General features: G+C 35.2%; 1 protein-coding gene across 5 annotated transcripts in view; it reads left to right on the top strand.

Annotated features, from left to right (window-relative positions):
• The window catches only part of LOC131672074 (potassium voltage-gated channel unc-103), a 1,608,120-nt gene that overhangs the window by 633,925 nt on the left and 952,541 nt on the right, over nucleotides 1–21,654 (top strand). For all 5 annotated transcript variants that reach the window (XM_058949027.1, XM_058949035.1, XM_058949044.1 and 2 more), the window contains one exon: nucleotides 2,985–3,139. In XM_058949027.1, the coding sequence (XP_058805010.1) occupies nucleotides 2,985–3,139 (155 nt within the window). The remainder of the gene's footprint in view (nucleotides 1–2,984; nucleotides 3,140–21,654) is intronic.

The following is a 21,654-nucleotide window of genomic DNA, read 5'->3' as shown; positions in this document are numbered from 1 at the left end:
ACAAGTGAAATAATTATATGACAAATATATATATATAAAAATAATTATAATTATGTGTGGGGAGAGAGAGACATAACGAGGGTCTGGCCGTTCGTTATAAAGTTATTAACAATTAAAGAAAAATAATAAAAAATTTTTAAACGGCTATATTGTAAAAAATAATAAAGATATCGAAGTTGGATTTTTTCCAAAATACTTATAATATCTTGAACTTTTGAAACAATTACAATAATAAACAATAAAAATTTTTTTTTTGATTAAGGTAACGCCTTCCGATATGTTGGGCCCTTGAATTTTATGATTGATTTCGATAGCAAAAATCCTCAGGAATACGTAGGAGCAAGAATTTTTCAAAAAAAAAAATATAGTTTTTGAGATATTAGCAATTGTTTGAACAAAAAGTTAATAACTTTCGAAAAAAAATTTTTATTGTTTATTGTTGTAATTATTTTGAAATTTTAAGGCATTCTAAGTATTATGAAAAAAATCCGACTTCGATATCTTTATTAGTTTTTAAAATATAGCCGTTTGAAAATTTTTTATCATTTTTCTTTAATTGTTAATAGCTTTTGATATAATTAATATATCGTCATCAAACTTTGGGAAAAATCTCACTTTCATGTGTATAATAATTGTGCCAAATTAAAAAAAAGTCCGTGACCTAAGGGTTTTAAGTCAATCGAAATAGCCAAGAATAACCCATCTGTAGAATGTCATAAAACACTCATAGCGTACAATAAGAAACAATCGAGAACCATGAATCATCAATTATTTTGTACGTGATTAGTAAACGTAAAATACATAAAAGACTTAGAGACAGATAAAAAGAAAACAAAGCGTTATAAGAATCTTAAAATTGCAAAAAAGCAATACTACTCGAAATTTCAAACTCAAATAAGTTTCTCAAATCAAAAGCTATCAAAGTAAATCTTATTTCGGATAATAGAGCATAATCTAGACTTTTTATACTATATACCACATTAGGAAATCGATACGTATAAGCATGAAGAAATAGGTATATTCTGTTGAACAAATCTGACTTTTTTCCATTTTACTGTATAAAGTGTTTCGGCTGGGCAGCAGTCGTCGTGGCCACTTCGTGCCTACTCACCTACGGCTCTCGACCGCGACCTTTGATGGGTAAATAATTCTGGAAAATATTTATTTAAATTTTGATGACAAGATAAAGATGAATTTATTTACATTGTTTTATGCACGAGGTATATCGCAAAAGTATCCGACCTATATTCATATCTTCACGCGGAGACATTTAGATGACCTCTGGACAGTACGAACGCCACCAGCAACTCCTAATCTTTTTGTCAATAGTTCTATAAAACGCCTTATTTTCCGTGCAATATGTATTTGTTTACAATGACTTTTTTGCAATCATCGCAATTCGTTTATTGCTAAAAATAACACAACGAACTGAACAGCGAATTTGCATAAAATTTTGCATTGATCTCAATAACAGTTGCGTGGAAACTATTGAAATGTTGCAAAAAGCCTCTATAAATAAATGTTTGGCCAAAATACAAATAAAATAGTGGCATAGGCGGTTCAGAAGTGACCGCACATCTATTCACAGTGACTCTCGTTCTGGTCGATCTTTGGCGGGAACGTCGTCGAATAATGTCGAACGTGTGCGTGTCATAGTTGAACAAGATCATCGTTTGACTGTGAAAAAATTGTTAGATGCAGTTCGAAAGCAAAAAGTATTGTTTGAGGAATTTTAATTGAAAATTTGGGAATGACTCGTGTGTATACAAAATTCATCCCGAAACTACTCTAAGATCAGCAGAAAAACCTCCGACTAGAAATGATCAGTATCACTAGTGATGAATCATGGATTTATGGTTATGATCCTGAAACAAAACAATAATCTTTGTAGAGGAAGCTTCCATTGGAGCCTCGGCCGAAAAAATCCCGTCATAGTTGAAGTAATATCAAGTTAACGTTGATTGATTTTTTTGATTATAAGAACGTTGTACACCACGAATATGCTTCTACAGGTTAGACAATCAACAAAGAGTACTACGTTAAAGTTTTAAAAAGATTGCGTGATGCTATCAGGAGAAAACGACCACAATTTTGGGGAACCGATAACTGGTTTCTTCATCACGTCAATGCTCCAGCGTACGCATCAAACCTTGTGCAGCAGTATTTATTGAAACGCAGTGTTGTGCAGCTCGCTAGTCTCCCTGCAACTTTTGGCTTTTTCCTCGATTGCAAATACTGATTAAGGAACATCGATTCGAAGATAAAGAGACTGTTGAAACTAATACGACGAATACACCAAAGGCGATTCCGAAGTCTGACTTTCAAGAGTGTTTTAATAAGAGGAAACATCGATATGAGCATCTTATTTAATTAATTGGGAACTATTTTGAAGGATACCACCCCGCGAATGACTAAGATTAAATCCAGCGTCAAGAAATCGAGGTAAGTCGAATACTTTTGGGACAGACCTCGTATACTATTTGAAAGTGTTTGGAGAAACTTGTCAATTAGCCTTCGTTCACCTGTGTGAGTCATTTTTCAACTGAAATATTAAACTTTTAAGTTTTACTGATTTGGTGGTTAAATAGGCAAATACTTTTGACCGGGAGTGTATAATATGAAATATACAAATTTGATAAATATATAAGTCTATCGTATAAAAGTCTTTTCTGATATCTTGTAACATAAGAAAGTTGAGATGAATATCGAACACAATTTATGAGACCTCGTCCTAAAAATGTCTATTTTACAATCTTGAATTTACTCTAAAACTCTACTTTAGAAAAGAAAAGAAAATTCTTTCAATTAAAAAGCTAAAAGAATCTGATATAGAACGAACATTATAAATAGTTACATTTCAAATTAAACATTTCTAAGTTATTATTGAAATACGAGAATAGTGATTCACTTGATTCCTCAGTTGAATAATATATGAAATTCAAGTAAAAAGCTATTAATAAAAATATTAATTAAATATATTCCAGACTACCACCCTTATTGGACTACTGAAAACAGCACGTCTACTACGATTGGTGAGAGTCGCTCGAAAGATTGATAGATATAGTGAGTATGGAGCCGCTGTACTCGTATTGTTAATGGCTACGTTCGCGCTAATAGCTCATTGGATGGCTTGCATATGGTATGTTAATTTTGTTGTTAATATTGTTTTGTACAATAAAATTATTAATATTAAAATATAAGTAATATATTAATTAGTTTTTATTTAAAAATGTAAATTGAAATATTTGTTGAACTTTTCTTGTATTTCAATAAATATTAAACAATTAAAGAAATAGTTATAATATTGACTTTAAAATATGAATACTATAATTTCGTTAAGGATTAATTATAAATTAATATGACATCCTATTTTAATAAAACAGAATTACTGTTTTTAAGAATTAGCATTTTTCAAATGCTGCTAATTTATTCTCTCTCTCTCTCTCTCTCTCTCTCTCTCTCTCTCTCTGTCTCTCTCTCACTTCTACGAACTTTTTCGGTCATTATTCGCCTACGATACCTCAGCTAATGTGTCACATGACCTTGATTGTTAATTTTGTTTTTTTGTATAGCTACAGATCCCAAAGAATAAGTCTATTCGATATAACAATGTCATGTCTCCCTATGCTTTTCTTAATTACCCGTATACTCACTTTCTAACAGTAACATAGCAATAGCAGACGGCTTTCACGCTCGCTTATAACGTAAGGTTTTACAGTGGACGTCCAAACTAAATAGTCAACTCTTGAACTAAATGGGGTGCATCAAAAGATATTTCTGCAGTAGTTAACAAGAACGATGCAAATGGCTTGAGTAGGTACATCATAGAAGAATATAGCACCATTACAATCTAGATATAATATATCTCTGTTATTCATATAAAGCTTACTAATAGCTATAATGGAAAGTTATTAGCTTCAAAGATTGATCAACCAGCGTGTGGCTTTAGAAGTATGTGCGCTCAGTGACGAGCGGGAAGTGGTGAGAAGGGTTAATATGCGTGTGCCTTAGCTGAAGAAAATCGGTGTCATGAAATTCCCATGTCAAAGCATTGAAATGTGTTTTTATATTATTAGAAGAAAGATCGATTAACGGAATTAATAACACCATATTGATTTTGTATAGGTCATTAAGGGGCTCGATTTTTCCAAAACGTGATTCATTGATAATGTATTTTCAAAAGTTGAAAATCTAAAAAAAGTAAAATATAAAATTTGCCATTATATCCGTAATAATTGCTATCTTTTTTATAACTTTCATTTTGTAGTAACATGTCAAGTTTAAGAGAAAAAGTAAAAATTGAATTGAAAAATTAAATAACTAAAATTTGAAATGGAATTTTTTATACGTTTTTTTTCAAATAACTTGCTTTAGTTTCGTCAAATATCATCATAATTAATAGATTCTTTTCTCCAAATACGTGTAATGATTTGGTGAATACCTTAAACTGATTAAAAAGCCATTGTGGAATAATATTAATTATTTGTTAATTCTAAGCAAACCATTACGAGTCACATGCTTATAGTACACTCAAGGACGAAATGAATGCAAGGAAGATGAAGACTAGAATAACTTCCAGAGACACATTTGTTCATTAAAAATTAATGAAGATTTCTGCTAAGATTTAGATTAATTCTATAAATAATCACTGCAATAGAGCGTTTTCACCACAAACGCACGGTCTTGCACGCAGCATCGTGCTACGCCAACAGCCACGTAAGCATAATTTCGTTGTTGCTAACCAGCGCGTAGATTTTGTATAAAAGCTCTTTCTCAATATTTTTTTGATCGATCTGAAACTTTGTAGAAATCTTTCTTGATTAGTAACGAAAAAATGTTTCGCTGAAAGCTATTTCTGTCTTAAATTTCCCTCTATACATTTCTTTGTCGAATATACTGAACCAATGTGACCCGATATTTTTAAAATCAAATAAATAATTAACATTATTCCCTATTATCTTTTTGATACGTTCAATTTGTACATTAGATAGTGATGCGCATTAAAAAAAGAATCGATTTTTATATTTTACCGAATTTGGAACGAAAAATAAACTACAAAACAAATAAATTTGTTGGCAACTATTTTCTTTTTATAACCAAGTTGCAAAAACCGTCAGATGGCTATGGTATTCCGATCATCGCGAATGAAATGAAAAAGTACTGTTTGGTTTTGTGGAAAGGTGTGAAGGAGTATAGTTTGGTGCAGTCGATGAATTCGAGGCGGGTGGGAAAGCGAATTGAAGCCAAATTCAGGAAAAATTGGTTCGCGGTGGACATAATAGCGAATAATGGTGAGTATTTTATATATTATTTACAAACTTTGCATATTATTTATTTCATAATTTAAAATTTCTTATATTATTTATAAACTTTTTATATTTACTGACATTTGCATACTAAGCTCAGAACGCGTAGCATGCCAACCGTGGTGCGCTCAGAATTCTACTTCGAAGACAGGCACGATTTTTTTAGATAGGTCTTAATTTAGAACGTAACGTGTTTTTGGGTGCGTTGACAAGTCCCTGCGAGACTATAATTTCTATTTATCTTTTTAACGTATTGAATTCAAAAATTGATGTTGAAATAAATCGATTTTCAGATTCTGTGTTGAAAAAAAAATAAAAACCATAGGTTCGCGGGGATATTACGATTTACGCAGAAAATGCTTGAACTCTATATACGAGGTGTGATCAAAAAGTAAGGTGAATTTTGAAATTTAGCGGGCTACGTCCGTTCGATCTTCGACTTTTTTATTTGGTTATGTCGGTACACTCGTCTAGAACATACGTTCCAAATTTCAGCTTTGTAGTATGTTTAGTTTGTTTGTGAGAGGCATCAAGGTTAGAAGTGTTTTGCGTGCTCCACGATTTGCTGCTGTCTAAAAACATGGATCAAAGAGTTTGTATTAAATTTCGTGTGAAAAATGGAATCAAATGTTCCAAAACACTTGAAATGCTGAAAGTGGCATACGGTGAGTCTACTTTAAGCCAAAAAAATGTTTACAAGTGGTATAAACTCTTCCAAGAAGGCCGAGAAGACACCGACGACGAACCTCGTTCTGGACGCTCCAGCATATCAACAACTGATGAGAATGTTGAAGAAGTGAAGAAAATAGTGTTGGGAAATCGTCGAATTACCATTAGAGAAATTGCTGATGATATTAGCATCTCATTTGGTTCGTGCCAATCAATTTTGACGAGTGTTTTAGACATGAGACGTGTGTCAGCGAAGTTTGTTCCGAAATTGCTCAATTTCGACCAAAAGAAACGTCGCATGAGCATCACCCAAGAGCTACTGAATGACGTCAACGATGATCCAGATTTACTCAACAGGGTTATAACAGGTGACGAATACGGTTATGACGTCGAGACTAAGACTCAATCGTCCCAGTGGAGGCATTCTGGATCACCAAGACCAAAAAAAGCACGCCAAGTTCGATGAAATGTAAAGGTTTTGCTTACAGTTTTCTTTGACTGCAGGGGCGTGGTGCATCATGAGTTCTTGCCACAGGGTAGAACAGTAAATAAGGAATATTACCTGCAAGTTATGCGCAATTTGCGCGAAGCAATCCGCCAGAAACGTCCAAATTTGTGGAAAAATAAAAATTGGCTTTTGCACCATGATCACGCCCCTGCTCACACATCGTTGTTTGTGCGCGAATTTTTGGCTAAAACCAACACAGTAACGATGCCACAGGCACCGTATTCCCCAGATCTGGCCCCCTGTGACTTCTTCTTGTTCCCAAAACTGAAGAGGCCCATGAAAGGACGGCGTTTTGCCACGATTGAGGAGATAAAGACGGCATCGAAGGATGAACTAAACAAGATCACAAAAAATGATTTTTTGAAATGCTTTGAGGATTGGAAAAAGCGTTGGCACAATTGTATTATATCCGAGGGGGATTACTTTGAAGGAGATAAAATAAAAATTGATGATTAATTAAATATTTTTTGAGAAAAATAAAAATTCACCTTACTTTTTGATCACACCTCGTATAACGATCTAACCCAAAAATTAAGCCCGTTCTGCAAGAGGGGTGAGTCACCGTGCGCCTTGGGCTGGTCTCTGCTAAATTTTACTGGGTTCTTCCTCGGTAAAGAAAGGCGGCGCTGACTTTCACGTTCGCTCTGGTTGGGGAGGATGATTCAAATAATTTGATTAACTTACATTACATATGTCGATCTCATTTATTGACGCCCATTTACAAATAAACGCTACAAGATTTACTTCGCCGTGGCGAGCGCGCTCGCTCAGCATTTCGCGACCAGAGTTTGCGGGATCACGCGAGCGAGATCGCTCAGCGTGCGCAATAAAATTACGCTTGATAAACTGGAATCTGTAAACGACCGAGAGCTGGCGCGAGAGAGATTAAATTGGCTTTGGACCCACCGGGCACCGTCGGTCCTTCGGTAGAGAGGCGACGCCGGCAAAAGCGGAGACCCACTGACAACGGCGCCCTGGCGATGATGGAGGTAGCTGCAGGAAGGGCCGCAGCACGGCCTTTACTCCGTAGACGACGAATGGTCGCTGCGGGAACTGACTCTGCTTCCAATATAGCTTCTCTTTCCTGGCAGATATAGCTGTCGCACCAGTGGCAGTGGTTCCTCTGCAGCAGGAACTCTATCCAGGATGGTCCTCTCTAGGCGGCCCTAATTACTCCAGAGCTCACGCCAAACTACCCTTCTCTCTTAATTTCTAAGCCTCGCGCCGCCGCACACCACGGTTAGCGCGCTATGCGTTCTGTGTCTTGGAACGCGCGCTGCTTTTCCACCCCTGGTCGTCTTTAGTCATTTTCGCCGTTGTCCGTCCTCTCTCTCTCTCTCTCTCTCTCTCTCTCTCTCTCTCTCTCTCTCTCTATTCAACCATTTACTCTTGCTGTCTCTTTATCGCCATTTTTTTCTTACTAATTCCATCTCGTTCACGAGTCACCGAACGATCTAGAGATAACCCTAGTATTTACACCGAACCGTGATTTGGTTGCCTTCTGCTTATAGTCAAAACAGCCTTGAGAGCTCGCACGGTACTTACGTGCCCTCAATCTGTGCCAACGGCTATGGATTTAAATGTTAACAGCCGTGTACATTAGACAAACGAAGCCACGGAGGATTGGTATTGATTGGCCATAGTATGGATGCAGAAATCGCGAACGACAGACCGATCACATAACGTAACTTACATTTTCCACTCTCATACTGCGCGTATTCGTACACCACTACAGAACGCCTCTCTTATAACCCATACATTTCACACGTTCAATCCGTTATCTACCGATCGCTTGCGCAGTGACAAGGTTGTACAACTAGCGTCGTTGCAACGTTTGTACGCTGCGCGTTTACAAAAATCGTAGGCCTACACATCTGGGCAGTTATACAAGGAGCTACTCAGCGCTGCCTCTTGTTATCTGCACGTGGATCACCTCTGTATGCGCCCGTGTCTTAAGCGGAAACTAATTAAACATAAGACTGAGCGGTCCAATTTCTTAGCCATATTGGCGCGTTTAGATTTATGACGGACAGATGTGACCCAAGCTTTACCACGTGTATGGATCCTGGCTGCGCGCTTGCCATCCGCAACACATGTATTTTTTTTCGGTGTAGGATAACCGTTAATATACTGATGCACACCCATACATAAGACATACCTACACGCGCACATTTTCATTTGATTCATTTTAAATGTATAATACGGATGACGCTAAAAAAAATTTTTTTATAGATAATGAAGTGTACCTCGAATGTTTGAACGCTTTCATAGATGGAATTTATGCCTTTACTCACTCTCAATTTTACTCTCTTTTTTCTATTGAATTTCAAAAATTTCAAGCATTATAAAATATAATAATATTAATAAATTTAGACTTTTATTTTTATGAAAAGAAGCAAGAGAAGAAGGAGAAGAAAAGAGTGAAGATATGAAAGAAGTAGGAGACAAGGGAGAAGGGATGGAAGAAAAACAATAGAGAAGGATTGAAAGAATAAAGAGAACAAAATGGAAAAGGGATGGAGGAAGTAAGAAGATAAACTGGAGAAGGGATGGAAGGAGAAGAAGGACACGAAGGTGAAGGATTTGGACAAACAAGAAGATAAAAGGGAAAAGAGATAGAAGGAGACAGAAGAAAAGGAGAAGGGATAGAAGGAGACGGAAGAGAAGATGAAAAAAGAGTAAAAGAACAAGATAGGAAAGAAAGTAGAGTGTTATATTCAATTCCGAATTTCATGGATTAATTATTATAGCAAACAAAATAAATAAAATTAATCTTCTATTTTTAGATGAAGGGGTAAAAAGAATTAGATGTTGAAGAGAGGGGTGAAGAAGGAGGTGTAAAAGAAGGAGAAAAGAGATTAGGGGCTTTCAAAGCTGAGAAAGCAGATCTCAGTAGAATTTTGAGGTGAGAGTTGGTTAGCTGTGAACTAAATGCCGGAATTGTATGTGTAATCACATCTTTTTATATATAAAATATAAAGTATAAGCTTAGGTGCGTACATGTAGTGCTTATGCATTTATGTATACGCATACGTAAACTCGCACGAATTCATACACAAGCAAATATAAATGTACTTCACAGTAGTCATGTCAAAAAAAGAATATTTAGAAAAAATGAATACTTTATTAGAAGACAATATCATTTATATCAAAGTTAAATCAAATCCTCTGAAAAAATTACAAGGAGACGTAAAAACAATTTTAAAAGACTGGAATGACCATGGTTTTCTGAAAAAATATTGGCATAATAATGATTTGAGGCAAACGGACACAACTATAGCCAAATGCTATGGATTAACAAAAATTCATAAAGAAAACGTGCCACTACGTCCAATAATTTCATCAAATAATAGCCCTACTCACAAATAAGCAAAATTCTTATATAGTACTCTTAAAACAGTTATAAAGAAACCTAACTACCACATTTTAAACGAAGAACAGTTAAAACAGAATTGAAAGATATTTTTATTCCAAACTATCATGTTTTAATATAATTGGATTTAAGTTCCTTATTCACAAATATATCGTGTGATTTAGTCTTAGAGGGATTGGACAAACGTTACGAACAAATTAAAAATTGTGAGTTTCCAATAGAGGAGATTCGGAAAAGTATAAAATTTTTATATAATGACACATATTTTGTGTTCAACAAAATTTATTATAAAAAAATATTTGGCAGCCCGATGGGCTCACCTATCTCTCCTCTACTAGCTGATATTGTTATGGAAGACTTAGAGACACATTGCCTGAGCGTGTTGCGGAATGAATATCGAATTAATCCTGTTTTCTATTACAGTATGTTGATGATACTTTGATGTGCGTTCCGAAAGATAAAATTAATTTAGTTACCGTGACGTTCAATTCTTATCATAATAGACTACAATTTACGTTTGAAATTGAAATGAACAATTTTATTCCATTTCTTGACTTAAAATTGATCAGAAATAATAATAAATTAGAATTTGTCTGGTTTAGGAAAACTACACAAACTGACAGAGTTTTGAATTTTAACTCAGAACATACAATTCATCAAAAAGTTAATATAGTTTCAAATTTAGTTGACCGAGTGTTTTTACTTGCTGACAAAAAATTCCATTTAAAAATAATTACTAATGTTCTGAAAAAGAATAATTATCCATCTTTATTTATCAAAAAAACATATCCAAAAAAAGGAATAATAATTCTAAAAAATTAGAAAATCAAAAATTACCTACAGTCACTATTCCTAATAATTGCAACATCTTCAAAAAATGTTCATCTGTGTTAAAAAAACATAACATTATGCCTATCCTTTTATTACAAAAACCACTACAAGAGATTATCCGTTTAGGAAAAGACAAATCTGATTTATTAGACAACACTGGTATTGTCTACAGTTTTAACTGCAAACAATGTTAAGCGGTCTATATAGGTGAAAGTAAGCTTTCCTTAAAAATTAGATTAAACGAACACAAAAAAAACATTGATTCAGATACAGCAGTAGCTACACAAAGAAGAACGTTCTCACACGAATTTGACTGGAAAAAAGGTAAAATATTGGATTATGAAAAGAATTATAAGAAACGACGAATATCCGAAATGTTACACATTAGCTTCCATAAAAACACGTTAAACAGAAAAGAGGATATACAATATCTTAGTCACATCTATAAGTCTTTATTAAGATCGATGAGGAAGGGATAATAGATGAAGAGTATATATATATGGGATGAAATACTTGATTTCTCACTTTGTTGTAACTTGACTGTGCTGTGATCTATTTGTTTTAGCCTATAATAATTTGACTACGAGAGAAATCAGGTATACATATATACATATAATAATATATTATTAAAATTACTTTTGCAAACTCTATTGTTAATAATTTGTTGTTTTTCTATTAATAAAACCTGAAGAGGTCAGCAAATGTGCTGACGAAACGTTGCTGAATATAATTAAAATTAAGTGATTTTCCATCTATCACTATTTCCCTTCTTTCCATCGTTACAAAATATATCATTTAAAAAATCATAAGGGAATCAAGACAGTATGTTACGTTTATAAATGTACTTCATTAAAAACATTTTCATGTACGTTTAGCTGATGGTGAAAATATATACGACAGTATCCAGCAAAAAGACGCTAACAGTAGCTCCCGAATGGTATAAAAATTAATAAGTACCTTAATAAAAAAAAGAGCCTCTCTTTACTATGACAGTAACTGGCAAAGGAAACACGCCCATAATTCCAACAACGATTTTCGAAGGAGTATTTCGTGAGTATACAACACAATATATATTTGGAAAAATATATCCTTAAATTTTAATACAAATGTTTATTACCGTTTTAGAATTTGTTAACAGCACAGTGAGCAAGGGCAAAAAACTTTCACTGGACAGATATAGAATAATATTGACCAGAATGTTAAATTATTTGCGAAATTGCTAAATTTATTAAATTTTGTTTAACTTTATTTGTTAATAATTAAATAAATGTTGTAAAAATCAAATCCTTTTCGTGTACTTTTTTAAAGATTTATTTGAAGACTTTTTAAGAAACTTATTTATGAATTTATTTGAAGACTACCGAGTATTTAGTTGAGTATTTTTTCGAAGACATTTTTGAATGTACAGAAAATGTACGCAAATAAGATGCCTAAACAAGTATCCCAAAAAGTAACCGAATAAATACCCGAAAAAGTGCCTGAAAAATTAATCAAATAAGTACCCACATATGTACCAGGGGGTGTCAATAAGTCTTTACAAAATCCAAGAGATGGCGCTTGTCACGCTTAAATTATGATGTTTTTGGCAAGCAATACTACTAATTAGATATCGTACAAAGTTTCAGCTCTATTCATTAAGTCATTTTTTTGTGAACGTTGGTTGAACAAAAAGTTCTTGGTTTATTTGAAAAATGGAAAAAATAGAGTTTCGAGCGGTGATAAAACGTTTTCATTTGAAAGGCCTTACACCAAAACAAGTCACAGTTGAGTTGAACGCCGTTTATGGCAAGTCTGCTCCTGTCTTTAAGACTGTTTATAACTGGATAAATGTATTTAAACGCGGCTGTACAACAAAAAAAGATGAACCTCGTTCAGGACGCCCCGTAGAAGTGAGTACGCCCGAAATGGTCAACAACATCCACGATCTGGTGTTGAGTGATAATAGAATATTAAAATTGCGAGAATTAGTTGAGGCTACAGGGGTATCAAAGGGTACAATCATTTCAATTTTGCATGAAAAATTAAGGATGAAAAAAATATCAGCAAGATGGGTACCGCGTTTGCTCACTGTTGAAAACAAACGAACCCGTGTGGTCGCCTCTGAGGCTCTTTTGGCACGCATACGTCGTAATCCGGAAGACTTTTGGCGACGACTCGTAACTGTAGACAAAACATGGGTACACCACTACACTCCTGAAACCAAAGAACAGTCCAAACAATGGATTACCGCAGGAGAACCAGCCCCAGAAAAGGCAAAGACAGTAAAGTCAGCTGGCAAGATTATGGCCACGGTTTTCTGGGATGCGTATGGAATCATCTACATCGACTACTTCGAAAAGGGCCAGACGAACACTGGACAATATTATGCGTCATTATTAGGTTAGCTGAAAGAAAAAATCAGAGAAAAACGTTCTCACTTGAATAAAAAAAATGCCTCTTTCTTCAAGACAATGCCCGAGTTCACACGTGTGCAGTTTCGATGGCAAAAATTAACTATTTAAAGTTCGAATTGATTGACCATCCCCCATATTCGCCTGATTCGGCTCCCAGTGACTTTTTCTTATTTCTTAACCTCAAAAAATGGCTTGCCGGACAACTATTCACGTCGAATGAAGAAGTCATTGCCGAAACAAATGCCTATTTTGAGGGTTTTCAGAAATCATATTTTTCTGATGGGTTAAAAAATCTGGAAGGCCATTTAATAACATGTATCGATCTTCAAGGAGATTATGTTGGAAAATAAAAAAAATTACATATGCAAAACTTTTATTTCCTTCTTTTTGTAAAGACTTATTGACGCCCCCCCTAATATACAAAAAAGTATCCGATTAAGTACTGAAATAAGTAACCGACAAAATTATCGAATAAGTACCCAAAAAAATAACCGAATTATATAAGCAAATAAGTACTTAGTCGAATACTAATTCGATTATATTTTGCTTACTTTTTCAGGTACTTATTCGGTCACTTTTTTAGTTAATTATTCAGCCATTTTTTCGGGTATTTATTCGGTTAATTTTTTGGTTACTAGTAACTTTAGTTAATTTTTTAGCATATATTTTCGGTCACCTTTTCGGTTATATTAAAATGTTTTTCAGGGATTTTTTTCAGATTATGTATTGAGAACAAGATAAAGAGCAAGAGTAGAGTTATGTGAACTAAATTTGTATTCACAATATTGATGAATGAAATAAATATTTGAAGTATTAATAAAAAAATCTAAATAACAAAAGACAACTCAAAAAACAACGTAATAAAGAAAATCAACAGTATGTACATACGAGATCAAATTAGATTTTCATACACACACAATGTTCAGCCGCATACATATTAAACAAATTACATCTGCCAATCACAATCACCTTCACCATTTTCATCATTTTCATCCATATCTTCATCAGCTCCATTATTGTCATCAATATCATTATTATCATCCTTACCATTGTCACCATCTAAACACTGCTCAAAATGACCTCCCCTTTGTTGAACACACAATCTAGCTCTACGTTCCATTTGTAGCCTTTCATGTGTAGCCTTAAGGATCACTTCCGATTCTAAGTGATCAACATAATCCTGTATTCTTCTGAGCATCTCATCGCGATCATCAGGGTCATTACCATGATACACCTGTTCTTTTGATGCTCCGAAGTAGAAATAGTCGAGGGGATTAGAATTAGGAGATCGTGCAGGCCATGGTATTGGCCCGTTATTACCTATCTAATAATCAGGATATACCTTGAAACATTAAAATATTCTTAAATTAATAAACTTCACAATCAGTTCTATCATATTTAATGATTTATTGATTTTTTGTTGAAGAATTTTATAATCAAATAACTAACTGTAATTTACATCGCTCCCTGATAGTCACCCGCTCAGCTTTCAAACATTTTACAGAGTGAAATCATCAATTTTCAAAATTCATTTTCTCCGAAAATTTTAAAGGTAAAAGTTTTAGAAAACGCCTATCAATTCAGAAAACTATTTTTTATAAGCTATTTTCGAGAACTATTTTACTTTTGAAGTACCCTGTCTTTCACGCTGTTATCGCTGTTTTTTTAATCACCTCTACAGATTGCCACAGATAATAGCCAAGCTTTATAACCTAATAACTCCAATTTTCATGGAAATTTCTTCGATATTTCTATATTTATTGATAGTACATGATTCAAAATCTTAGTAACCCAATCTCAATCTTATAAGCAATAATCCAAAATATTAAAGTTTCGTAGAATAATTAGAATTTTTCATATTTTTCAATATGATTTCAAAATCTCAAAACTCAAAAACCCAAATTCTAAACATTGTGTAGAATGTGCCTAATTCTTTTTATACATTTCAATATTACATGATTTCAAAATCTCAATAATCAAATTTTTTTTAATTTTGAAAAAATCGTTCACTCAAGGTATACATTATTTACCTTTTAAATTACAAAAGGCTTTTCATTATCCCAATAATGCTCGTTATGGTGATTGAACATTTCAATCCATGCATAATTCGACTCGTCAGTCCACAGTATCCCATCCATATATCCTGGATTGCTGCAATTTACTGCAACAGAAACTGACAAAATTACACACGGCTTTCAGTATCCATGGAATCTGTTTCAATCACCTGACTTAATAATGCTGTAACGAAAGCTCCGCCTGTTATAAATTTTAAGAGTAGGCAAGTGAGGCGCACTCGCTCACAGCAATCAAGGCGCGAGGGGAGGGGGAGGTAAAGAAATGAAAGCAATTAAGAAATTCCACACAACGAAATTCGCATTCAAATCAAATCAAATCTAATTCTAATTAAAACCAAATTCAAAATTACACTTACACTTCAAAATACCGTACATTAATAAACCGTATAATAATACCAACTCTTAACCTAATGAACACAACGGTGTTGCAAACACGTCTTAACACTATAGAACACAACGGTGTTCTTAACACCTATTATAATACGAGAACAATGAACAAATTAACTAACTCATTGCGCTTACTAATCTAATTGACATAGAGCAGGCGTCGGCCGACAGGTGACAGCCATGACGACGAATCGACTTAGCCTACTTAAACTAAAGAGAAAGCCGCCCGGCGAGGGATTGCCTTGACGATATTCTACCTGAACAAATTTATGACGCCAACCTACCTGCGCGCCTTGCTACCTACCTGACTCTTACGATTACTCGTTGTGCTATACCGCTGAAGAGAGAGAAAGAAATTAGATTACAAGCCTTGACCTTCGATGCAGGAACGGGAGGCCTGGCTGCGCCCTGCGGATGATGTTGCTGGCCGTCGCTGGGCAACTCTTACCGGCTACTCCGGGTAGCGTCCCAAGCAGATGGTGGAATAAGTCACTCGTCCTCTTTTGCTCTCGGCTTCTTCTTGGCTTCTTGGCGGCATGTGCGTTCGGCTGAACTTTTGTTCTTAGCTGCACTTCAACTCTGCACCGCTGACCGACTAAACCGTCTTGACTGCTGATCGACTAACTACTGTCTGTCGCTTGTTCGCTTCCGCGATCAACAGCTTCTTCCTCGTTCTTTCTCTCTCAACTTGACCTACTTATTAGGCAGCGCGCGACCAATGCGCTAATTGGTTCGTGACGCGCGCCTGCCTAATTCTGCGTGGGGCACGCACGCCCCTAACTCTCTCTCTCTTTCTAACACCTATACTTTTGTCGTGAACTTGACGACTTCGGGCCGGCTCGGCCTCGCTCGGCAATCTCCGTCGGTTGAAACAAAGACCATGCATTAGGTGCATTCTTAAATGCGCCTAACGCTGGTTACCGTGCCTTGCCGAGAGAGGGGGAATTGGGGAAAATACCGACGAGAACAAGCGCAACGCTTGCTCTCGTCACAATGCTAGCTCCGATTTCAGTTTTGCTGAATTGTTTAATGGTTTCTGAGAGCCAAGTTTATTTGTGCGTGTTTATGTAATGTATGTGTTTGCTGATATATCGGTAAAGAAATTTTTGAAAGTAGGTAAACTAGAGGGGCCTGGACTCAGAGGGGTATCAGCTCACTGAGTTGAAGCGTGTGAGTTGAAGTGTGTGTATGTTCACCTCACCCCCCCCCCCCCTGCTAATCGGCCCGTGCGCTGTCGACTCACCCCCCCCCCCCTACTGAGTTATACCGGTGCGTTCTACGCAATCCCCCCTCCCCTACTGAGTTGATCTGATGTGGCGTGCGTTCTTCCCCCTCTTCCAGCCTACTAATTTGATTCCTATGCACTGCGCGCGTCACCTCCCCCTCCTCCTACTCAGTTATACCGGTGCGTTCTACGCATTCCCCCTCCCCTGCTGAGTTGATCTGATGTGGCGTGCGTTCTCTGACCTTCCCCCTCTCCCACTGATTTGATTCCTATGCACTGCGCGCGTTCTGTATTATGTGTTTTGATTTTTTTATTGTGTGTGTGTGTGTGCGCGTGTGTGCGCGCGTGTGTTAAAAATTTTTAGAATTATTTGAAAAAAAACAGACGGATCGGGGGATCGAACGCGCGTCCTCCGGATCCGCAGGCCGATGCTCTACCGCTAGAGCTACAGCCACTGTTACCACGGGCAATACCGTATTGTGTATACTAGCTACACGATTGATATGTGAGGGGCGGCGGCGGCGGCGCACATTGGAGCTATAGAGGCGGGTTGATTCAAAACCACCTAGATAAAACAATATTTAATGGAATTAAAAATTTCTTGAACGAGATTATTGGTAATTCAATTCGTCAGAGATCTACGAAGCGTTATTTTTGTAAATCATAAACCTTAAGCCCTGAAACCATGAATTCTAAATCCCAAATCCATAACCCCTTAGCTATATAGTCGAACATATACGAGGTGTGTTCAAAAAATAACGAGAATTTTCGTTTTATGAAAAAAATATTTATTTCTTCATCTACATTAATGTTGTCGCCTTCAAAGTAGTCCCCTTCGGATACAATACACTTATGCCAACGCTTTTTCCAATCCTCGAAACACTTTTGAAACTCGATCTTTGTAATAGCTTTTAGCTCTTTCAGCGATTCGCTTTTAATGTCATCTATGCTTGTAAAACGACGGCCTTTTAATGTTCTCTTAATTTTTGGAAATAGAAAAAAGTCACATGGAGCCATATCTGGCGAATATGGAGGCTGAGGCATCGTTACAGTTTCGTTTTTGGCCAAAAATTCACGAACAAGCAATGAAGTGTGAGCAGGCGCATTATCGTGGTGCAAAAGACATGAATTGTTTTGCCACAAATCCGGGCGTTTTTTTCGGATTGCTTCACGCAAACGACGTTGAACTTGTAGGTAGTACTGCTTATTGATTGTTTGACCTTGTGGCAAGAATTCATAATGCACTATGCCATTAAAATCGAAGAACACAGTGAGCATAACCTTCACATTCGACCGCACTTGTCGAGCCTTTTTCGGTCTTGGCGATCCAGAATGCCTCCACTGGGACGATTGAGCCTTAGTTTCGACATCATATCCGTAAACCCATGTTTCGTCACCTGTTATAACACGTTTTAGTAGTTCTGCATCGTTATTGACTTCATTTAGCGACTCCTGAGCAACTTCCATTCGCCGCTGTTTTTGTTCGAAATTCAACAATTTTGGAACGAATTTTGCTGCCACACGTTTCATACCCAAAACATTCGAAAAAATTTGATGGCATGAGCCAACTGATATGCCAACATCATCAGCGACTTCTCTGATTGTGATTCGGCGATCGTTCATAACCATTTCTTTCACTTTTTTCACGTTTTCATCGGTTGTTGATGTGCTTGGGCGTCCGGGTCGTTCGTCATCTTCAACGTTTTCGTGGCCATCTTGGAAACGCTTATACCACTCATAAATCCTTGCTTTACTCATAGCAGACTCACTATATGCCTTTGTTAACATTTGACAAACTTTACTACACTTTATTTCATTTTTTACGCAAAATTTAATACAAATTCTTTGATCCATTTTTTTTCACAAACGAAAATCGCCGAGCTCGAAAAACACGTCTAACGTTAGCGGCTGCCACTTAAAAAGTAAGCAATGAATATTGCTGAAAATTTTATCGTACTTCAGGGGCATGTGTACCAACATAATAAAAAAAAATTTTATACAAGCGGACTCTCCAAACCCGCGAAACTTAAAAATTCTCGTTACTTTTTGAACACACCTCGTATATGTCCACTTCATATCCGTTTCTAAGCATGGTTCCAGAACATGTTTTAGGCAAAATAAATTTAGGATAATCAGAGTCATCTGTCTGTGCAAATATATTTGACTTTAGAATAATTTGATTAAAGTGAGTCCCCTTGCCTCTCACTGTTTGGGGTGCTTGATTAAAACTAAAAAGGTTCTTCTTGTAATCATAATTTACCATTATTCCAATATTAACATATTTTTTGCAGCCTTATCTATTTCAAGTTTAGTGTTTTTCATTTTGTATCTCAAACTAGAAATCTATGGATCAGATGGAATAAGTAATTTATGAATCAAATCGGTATTAGTAGCGATTCTACTACACTTTCTTGTATTGAACTTTCGGTAATGCTTCACGTCCTTGTTTCGAGATTCCTGAGATTCTTCAGATAATAAACTTATTGGAATTAGTGCAAAATGGTCAATGATTTTATCTCCATGATAAAGTATCTTATGCACAGATGCTGGCATATAGTACCAATTATATAAATTTATATATAATTGTAAAGTTTCTTTTCCATAAAACTTGAATTTCATGGTGTCAATTTTTATACCACATGCAATAGTTTGTAATATGATTCCAAATCTAACGATTAATTGTTTGTCGACACCTGTTATTTGGAATGCCAAGTCAGGATCACAAAAAAATCTTCTTGCAGTATTACCGTCATTGGAAAATCCTGTCCCTTGTTTTGGGTAATCTATAAGTAAACATGTTTTATCTTTGAACATTTTTGGATCCTAGTTTTAGCTAATTTCATTTGTTCTTTTTCTTCAATCGATTTTGCAGCCCACTTGCAGAAATCTAATCTATATGCTATATGAAGAATACATTCCATAAATCGTATCCATACATGCAAACTTGATAAGCCATATTTAAAATTATCAAGTATCTCAGTTTTTTTCGATAACTCATTCAAATTATTCATTTGTGATGGTGTTGCTTTACATATTACACAAGATGCGGATGAAGGTGTATCTGTTAATGTCTGTACGACTTTTCCATCTATCATAGTTAGATGCAGCGAGTGCTTTACATGAATTTTTATACCAGCAATCTCTAGTGACGTTGGTGATAGAGCGTTGATTTCAGATTTTATTCGAGCTACTTTATCACGAGTATTCTCTGGTGTTTCTTTGATATATTCGAAACTGATAACTCGGCAATATCTAGTCGAGCCAGATTGTTGATTAGGCTAAATTTTTTTTCTTAAATTTTGTATATTTTCTTCTAATGTAAGCGGTACCATAGAGATCATAAAAAATACTACTGTCTGATGTAGTGCCATCAGTAAATTTTTGTTTATATTCACTCTGATCAGAAGCACGATCACATCTCCATTTACAAGTCATTATAAGAGATACTTTAGTTACATTTTTAGGTATGAGAGAAATAACAGTAGGTATTTGTAGTAACCGCTTACATGTATGATCTAATAAAGCTTGCAAATCAATGGAAACGTGTTTCTCAGTTATTAACCCATTAACGTCCAAAATGTCAAAATTTCTTGCACGTTTTCAAAGTGATTTTTTCCTATGTAATTGGCGTTGAAAAAATTCTTGAACCACATATTCTGATGTAAAATTGCATGCTCTTTCAGAATCCGTTGCCAGAATCATGATAAAACTCACAGAAATAGAGATATGCTTGATTGAAACATAAAAAATACCTAAATTTTCGAAAAAAAAAATTTTTAGGATTTTTTTTCGAAGTGTTACGGTGAAGATATCACCTTGCGACCATGATCAAAGGTGATCATCGGATTTGAAGTTTAACAGGGAATTTTTTTGTTTACCTTGAACCATCGCTTCTTTACAAAATGACGGAAAAAACGAATTTTTTTTTTCAATCTTCATCAATTTTTTTCTCAAAATCTATGGACTTTAGAAAAAAATTCATAAAAACAAAAATGCCTTAGAATCGCTTGAGGAATATTGTCAAATTTTTTCAGAATTTTTGGAGACATTTTTGAAAATTCCATTTCCCAAGTTTCCCGGAAAATCAAAAATTGTCTCAAAAAATTCTGAAAAAATTTGAGAATGTTCCTCGAGTGATTCTAAGGCATTTTTGTTTTTATGAATTTTTTTCTAAAGACCATAGATTTTGAGAAAAAAATTGATGAAGATTGAAAAAAAAAATTCGTTTTTTCCGCCATTTTGTAAAGAAGCGATGGTTCAAGGTAAACAAAAAAATTCCCTGTTAAACTTCAAATCCCATGATCACCTTTGATCATGGTCGCAAGGTGATATCTTCACTGTAACACTTCGAAAAAAAATTCTAAAAATTTTGTTTTTCGAAAATTTAGGTATTTTTTATGTTTCAATCAAGCATATCTCTTTTTCTGTGAGTTTTATCATGATTCTGGCAACGGATTCTGAAAGAGCATGCAATTTTACATCAGAATATGTGGTTCAAGAATTTTTTCAACGCCAATTACATAGGAAAAAATCACTTTGAAAACGTGCAAGAAATTTTGACATTTTGGACGTTAATGGGTTAATACGAGTATACTTGAAGGTACAGAATAGCATTCTGCTTTTGTTGCTGCAAGCTTTTTATAAGGTATAAAAATACTGCATTCTTTTCTTTAGATCGTTTTCGAATCGTATCATACTGCCACCGAGATAACTTTGTATCCTCAATAAGAGCTAATAATTCAGTTTCGGTAAATGTAAGTAAGTTGCATTCTTCATTGTTTAAAAGGCATTCAATAATATGTATCAAATGTTTCTTTCCAGAATCTCTTAAGTTTTTATAAAAAACCTGTTTTATTTCTTCTTCTAAATAACTTTTAGAAGAAGTAG

Source organism: Phymastichus coffea, unplaced genomic scaffold (assembly GCF_024137745.1).
Source record: "Phymastichus coffea isolate CEN01 unplaced genomic scaffold, Cenicafe_Pcof_1.1 PCOF00011, whole genome shotgun sequence".
Classification (NCBI taxonomy): domain Eukaryota; kingdom Metazoa; phylum Arthropoda; class Insecta; order Hymenoptera; family Eulophidae; genus Phymastichus; species Phymastichus coffea.
The sequence above is the reverse complement of the archived record's forward strand: the minus strand, read 5'-3'. Positions and strand labels throughout refer to the sequence as shown.